Source organism: Somniosus microcephalus, chromosome 23, assembly GCF_052327205.1.
Source record: "Somniosus microcephalus isolate GS21.2 chromosome 23, FLI_Smic_1.0, whole genome shotgun sequence".
NCBI classification, from domain to species: domain Eukaryota; kingdom Metazoa; phylum Chordata; class Chondrichthyes; order Squaliformes; family Somniosidae; genus Somniosus; species Somniosus microcephalus.
In genome coordinates this window covers 31,531,441-31,538,681 of record NC_141009.1, presented here as the reverse complement: position 1 = coordinate 31,538,681, position 7,241 = coordinate 31,531,441, and the positions used below count along the sequence as shown (strand labels likewise).

Sequence of the window (7,241 nt, the reverse complement as noted above, 5' to 3'; positions counted from 1 at the left end):
ATCCAAATCTAGCCCCATCTACCGAGAGTCTCTTTTCTCCTTCTCTCTGGCTAGTCCTCGCAGCCTGCAGTATGAAATTCTCTACCTTCGAAAGCAGCTAGAAAGTGAGCGTAAACAGCTGCACAAGCAGCTGAATGAACTTCTGCGTGAGAATCAGGTCTTGTCACGGGCAACTAAAGAACCGCTTGAGCAGTAAGTTTATACTCTACATTAATGCGGGCTAAGATGTGCATCTTTTAGTGTTTTACTATTGAAGTCATTCATTAAGACACAAATGTCAATGTTACAAATTTGCCACTGAATATTCTGCTCTGAAGAATGCCCTGGAAGTACAGACTGTGGGTAGTTTATGAACTTTGCATTAAACTCTGCAGGCACTATCGATGCATTTGTATAGATTAGGGCCCTACTCGTCTGTGTGGTTCAGCTACTCACTGGCTAAACTATCAGGGGAGCCCAGACTTTTGTAATCGAAACACAGAATTGTAATCCAAATTTCACCTGCCATTCAAACTCCAGTCTCCTCATTCCACTTTGACTTTAAAAGTGCACAGTTGAAACTGAAGATATAACTAACAAGTTCAATATTGGCACTACAGCCTGGAGACAGATCAGTGTTGCCATGGGATGTTTCTGGATTATGTCACTTTTACCTGGTTTACTGAGGGAGGTTTTGTAGTGGAATTAGCACCGAACCTTCTGCCTTCATATTCAGCTAGGGGTTTTGTGGGGAGACTCTGGTTCAGGTGATGATTCCATGGGGTGAACTTAATGCATACGATCTGAAGTTTAGGAGGCTAAGATCTCCATCTTTGTGGTCTTAATGTGTCCATAGGAATTCTGCTGGTCAGTATTGCAAAACTTTTACAATTTTGTTTTCTCTTTTTAAAAGTAAATGAGATCCTGGCATTGTATGTCCTAATGTAACATTTGGTAATCAGGTGGGTGGCTTCAAAATTGTAGTCCGAAGAACATTGAAGTGCTGCAGCCCTTTAATTTGTTGCTCACTCAACATACTTTCTTTTTTTATTATGCGTCATGTACAGAAGGGAAACATTTAATAAGTTACAGCAAAGTTTTTTTTTAATTTACGTACAAAGCATTTAATCTGACCGATTTTTTTTTTTCCTTCTGCAGACTTGCAAAAGAGGTGCAGGAAAAGGACAAAATAATTTATTGCCTGCAGCAGCAGTTAAGGCATCAATCATATGTGCCGTCCACCAGCCAAGTCTCTTCAGATTCTGAGATATCTGTTAGTTCACATGAAAGTCAATCAGCGACATCTGAGCTGGCACTCATTGGTGAAAACTCAAGTAAGAACCGTAGTGGTAGACAGCGGAGTTTTCAAAGGAGACTTTCACATAAGTCATTAGGTAAGTTGCATTCTAGCTGAGAAGTGTGAAATTTTAAAGTTTGAGTAAATAATGCATTAGTGATAAATATCAGGGAGTAATCTTATTCTGTTGAAACATTTCTTGAAAGGCTTTCTTAAATAAGAACTTTTATTGTTACATAGTACCGTTCACTGCCCCTGACATCCTTACGCTAGTAAAGGTAATTTTGAAGTATAGTCACTGTTGTGAGGTAGGCAACATGGCGGCCAGTTTGCGCACAGCAAGGTCCCACAAACGGCAATGACATAAGTGATCACTTTGTTATAGCGATGTTTGTTGAAGGATATCTGGAGAACTGTCCTGCTGTTCCAATAATGAATAAGAATGTTTAGTGGCTGCATTCTGTTACTTTAGAACCAGCACTTCACAGATATCTCATCAGCTTCTTTATAAATGAGCATTTTCTTATTAAAAATAATTGCTTATCCAGTACTTCTCTGTTTTCACCTCTATACAAATGCTTCCAGATTTCAAAAATTCCTACTTTCCAAAGCGCTATATGATCATTTTTTCCCTGCGCCCTACCTATGTTGTGATTCCCATGTAAACCTTGAACTTTGATGTGTGTATAATTGTTCCTCTTTTAATTTTAAGAATCTGAGGTAGACTGCTTGGTATTGTAGCTTGTGATTGCTTTGATGCATTATGGCACTAAGTGATGGGATGCGGGATAGACTGTGCAGTTCCCTACATGGTGAGGTTCTGGAGGTGAAGTTCCTCTCTTTGTAGCTGGTTACAGAGCAGAATTGGCAGTAACTTGCATACGTCACCTGCTTGCAGCTGTATATGATTTAAAAAAGAAAGGGAAAATAAATTTGAGAATGACAATTTAAAAACTAATGAATGTTCTGAAACTTGAAAATGCTATATTGACTGACACAAATGATGCAGATTAAAAGCTAGACAATTAAATGTTGTACAATATTCCTTTAATTATAAGTCTCATTTTTATAATATCCATCACCATGATTAACAAAATCTGCCACCTGTTAAGTGATGGATTTTGTATACTACAGTTTCTATCTATGGGAATACTGAATATTAAGGAGAAATATATGAATATTGGAAATACAGGCATCTTTTTAATAATCTCAAATTGCAGTTCAATATGGGAAGAACAAATCTTTGTATACACCAAGATATCTGTTCCACGTAATAACCTAAATTGCCTCATTTTGTCTTGCAATGAAGGTAAAGTAGTCTTAATGCAAGGTGGCAGATTTTGTTAATCAAGACACTGGTGATGGATATTATAAAAATGACATAATTGAGGCATACCTTTTGATAGAAAATATTGCTATCCTCTGACATTGATAAAGTAATGATCTATAATGTATTATCCTGAAAGCCTTCAATAGACTTTTACAAAGCAAGTGCTGAAAGTTCAGCTGGGGTTGTTTTTCCATCATTGTTTAAGAAGCTACATAATTTATTGTTATCTAATCTGTAAGTGATGCTGTTCAATTGGAAACAAAAGACAATATGATTGAAATGATTTGGTAATGACACGTGAGAGTTCAGAACTCCACTATTTGCAGTTGCACCACTTGATTTGTGTCACTTAGAAGTAAAATACTTACAGATGGCAACTTTTGAAGATGGCCTATTTGAATTATAGTAAATAAGCTGAGTTCCCTTAAATGAAATCAATTGTTTCTACTTTCAAAGTGCAAACTCAGCCACTGATATTTGTTATGGAATGAGTATCCATGACCAGAAAATGAATTGTGAAGAGGTAAAACCAGCTGGATTTGTGGTGTTATGTGTGTGAAATGGAGGAAAATTGTTAAAGCTGCTAAGCAGGGATGTAAAGGTACAGTGATGTGTACTAATGAGGAAAGTACTGCAATCGCTCTAAATTATCATCTTAAATTGGAAGTTGAGTTCAACAGTTTAGTAAATCTTTTAACTGCTAATAAACTAAAGTTTTTGTATGAACTGCATTCTTTTCAATGTAAGATTCGTAAAAGTCAGTTGCCATATGCAGATGTTGAGTTTCTAGGAACTTTTTCTGATCTTTTGAAAACTGTAGTTTGACCCATTTTAATGTGAAGAAAATTACTTTTTCTCTCCATTTTTCCAGAGGCATTCCTTTTGTTTCGTAGATTTGCTAATTCCACTGTAATCTTTTGTAAGTGGTAACAATCTCGTCTTTAAATTCTGAAACACGCAGGTTTCAAAATGTCTCTGGAATATCCGTTGTGATGTTTAGTCCACCGAGCTTTCTGTGAGCATCCATTTCACATTGCTGTACTGTAGGTTAATGCTATTAGTGAAAGCTAAAGCTGAGACACTACTTTATTTATTTAGTATGAAGTGTGTGGTTACAGTATTACCAATGGTTACTTTATTTCCGTGTTCATTTTGGTTCTGTTCTCTAGACCCAGTGGAAGTGCATATTTCGACCTGTAGATGTGAATATTTAAAAATGTAATGTAGAATTGCTAAGATTTGATTGTAAACCATTTAATGTCATGCTTCACTAGATGCTGTTAAATACCAACTTTCTCCAAGTGGTCTCCCAGCAACTAATGCAAACACAAACCTGCAGAGTGATCCACAGAATAAAGAAGTAAGACTGAGATCTGGACTTTCTGCTTCTCCAGATGGAAAGACACAACTTCTAGGTTTGTATTTATTTATGTTTCATGCAGATGTTCTGGATACCAAGGTTTTAATGTTAAGAATACTATCTACTGTTATTGAAGAAACTGATCAATTTTACAATCCCTTCTTTCAAAAAAAAAGGAACATAAATTTCAAACACCCCTTCTGCTTTCCCCCCCCCCCCCCAATTGAGCCATTAAAGAAGCCACAAGTGTTTTATTTCCTCCTTTGTGATGAGACCCATAGCTAGCATTGAAGCACATTGGCTGTCCGTCTGCTTTCAGTTGAATAGCAGCCGTTCAATAATGACACATTTACATTGGATCAGACTATCGAGCACCATTTTCAGTTACTTCCTGAACCAGTTAGTGTAAACGATTCTGACGGCCAACTCATTAGTTTGGCGCGCAGTCTGTGTCCACAGTATGTGTGAGTTGTCAGCAAATCCTGTGCAATTATGTCATGTCATAATATTAAGATTCTGAGCGTGGGTGCATGTTTTAAACCATATGCAGTCCTGAAGTAATGCATTACAGCATTAATGCAGGGACATGCATGAGTTAAGTGTACAGTTTTAGCACATCGCCAGAACCATCCATTATTTAAAAACAAATTTTGGAAATTAGAAATTGTTTTTGACATTTTCAGAAAAATCACGCTCGAATGTTCAAGTAACGTGATATAAAGTCAATTGGAGTAATTTTAGCTTTTGGTGAATAGTGTGAAACGGGCAATATTGGATTGGCTGCCTGTAATGCCCCCCTTCCTATATTCCTTTCCCTTTCCATTGACTTCAAAGCAAATTAAAATTGTGAGTGGTGTATAATGGGCTGCGATTCTGATCTTGCCCGATCCAATATTGTCCGTTTTATACCATCATCAAAAGTTAAAATTACCCCCCAATGTGTTAACACATCTGGGTCAGTGTAGGGAACTGCAGGAAAAACATGCAGGCTTGTAGGCTAAGTCTATCTGGGCTAGATATACTTATTTAGTGTGTCAGGTCTTATATAGGAGAGCTGCAAACCAGGATGACTATCAATGATCTGCCACAGTTCAGTTGAAGAACACTTGCCAAAATAAATACCTGGACAATTCATTAAATTCGCAATTAAAAGCTCAATTAGAAGGGGTGGGGAAGGCAAGAGAATTGAATTTATGTTGATTTAAGAACTATAAATTGTGGGAGATGTGAAACTACATAGCTCAAACCACATCACATTCTCTTTTATAATAGTGTTTTAATGTTGACCACCGTTAAAACAAACATAAAATATCTCCATGTAAAGTTCCATTAGTAACAAACTGAATACAGTGGCCTTTGGATATTTGATGTTGCCTGTATATAGAAGTAAGTGAAAGTATCAGCAGCAATTAATTGACCTGTTCGCCATTCAGCTTTTCTGTGCATGTTGGCTTACGGGCGGGGGGGAAATCAGAATATTTTCTGTTCCCAATAATCTTCAAACATGTATTTAGCAGTAAAATGGTAATGCAAATTCAGTGAACTTTAAAATTGCTGGTGTATTTTAATGACTGTAGTATTTGGAAAACTCTTTGAGAGCAAGCACAGGCACGATGAGGCAAATGGCCTCCTGCTGTGCTGTATAATTCCATTATTCTATGATTTGAATATCTTGATGTGTAGCTGAATCTTGGAACATTAACTATTTCCAAACCAAAAATGTATCTTTACAGCTGAGTTGAAAATATTTTAGCAATGCAAATTATTTTATTAAGATGGTCTTCAACAGTTAAGCATAAATATTTTTTTCACCCATTATTTATGATGTGCAATCAATTCTTTGTATGATGAGATTTACTCGACGAACCTTTTCATACTGACTTAAGGTTCCTATTACAATTGCACTTGGTCACCTGGGCAACACTACCTTCTCTATCTTTTCTCCAGGCATGAACAGACATTACTATTCTGCCCCACACCATTTCAAGCAGCAAAAGTTAGATTTCTGTCACAATAGACCCTCATCCTTTGAGTTGGCCAGTGCACAGAAGGTGTTGTGCAAGCTACAAGGACTGGGCAAAGTGAAAGCTACCCTGGTTCCAGCTTTCATCCTGAAAAATCCACATGTCTTTGTGCATCTTTCAGCACTAATGCTATTAATGCCAGTCCATCCCATTCCATATGCAGCTTATTAACAATTGACTAGATTGTGTTGTTTGCTTTACAGCCCTTAATTACTTCTACTGCAGTTACTTACTTATTTTTCATAATAATGCTTATGCCATGGGCTTTTACAAAGAGTTCTTGGCTTATCTTGAATATCATTTCTGAAATCTACAACATCCTAGGTTTATGTAGTCATTGCTGCACCTTTGTTATACATTTTTACATTTATTATGCCTAGTTTCTTAATAACTATTATTTAGGGAATTTATGTATTTTGAAACTTTATTTGTAGCTGAGGTGAGGGGAATACAAAAATAATACACTTTCACCATCTGCACCACTTTCAAATTCAGCTTGTATTGCCCTCATTTCAGGTCCTCATCCTTCTAATGGGTTAGAGAGTCTATCTGCGCTCCTGGATTTGGATTTGTAAACAATGCTTATTTTTATTGTATTTATTGTATTAACAGCTCAGAGTGTTATTGTGTGTGTGATGTCATCCAGCTTTATTCACCTGGACTATGTGTAGTGAAAACATAAACATGTTTCTAAAGAATGTGTTCACGATTTGCTACACATTGCACTAGCAGGAAATCTTCCCACTGGTGTGCAATGCTGGATCTGCACAGTGGTATGGCATTGGACGTAACTTTCTTCTCGCATGTTTTTGAACTTATGGGAAAAGTGCTTCCTCCTAAAGTAATCTTTAAATTGCAAATGGCACCATCAGGATTCCTTTTAAAATCCAATTGCTGCAAAGAATTATAATTGATGTAATTTTTTTTTAATTGACAACCTTTGGCGCATTTAAAGTGTTGAACTAGCGGGGGGCGGGTGGAGGGTGGGGGGGGAGTTGGGTAAGGGGTGGTAAAGTTACTGAGCCTGACTGGGTAAAAGAGCTAAATTAACTTCCATTAGAGAGAGCTTTGGTTTCAGATGCATGTTAATTCATCTTCCTTGCTACGTCTATGTCTGTTAATACATTTTCTATGTAACTAAATTATCTTTTTTATAAAACAAATCCAATCCAAATGACATTAAATTTACATTTTGAGATTTCTTTGGAATAGTTTAATTATTTTTCACAGTGGGGTACTGAAATGGACGTC

At 36.7% G+C, this 7,241-nt stretch overlaps 1 protein-coding gene across 1 annotated transcript in view; it reads left to right on the top strand.

The window, feature by feature from the left end:
• Positions 1-7,241, top strand: part of cdk5rap2 (CDK5 regulatory subunit associated protein 2) — a 98,553-nt gene that overhangs the window by 59,678 nt on the left and 31,634 nt on the right. The window contains exons 29-31 of the mRNA XM_085965736.1: positions 55-192; positions 1,138-1,373; positions 3,881-4,021. Coding sequence (XP_085821862.1) covers positions 55-192; positions 1,138-1,373; positions 3,881-4,021 — 515 coding nt within the window. The remainder of the gene's footprint in view (positions 1-54; positions 193-1,137; positions 1,374-3,880; positions 4,022-7,241) is intronic.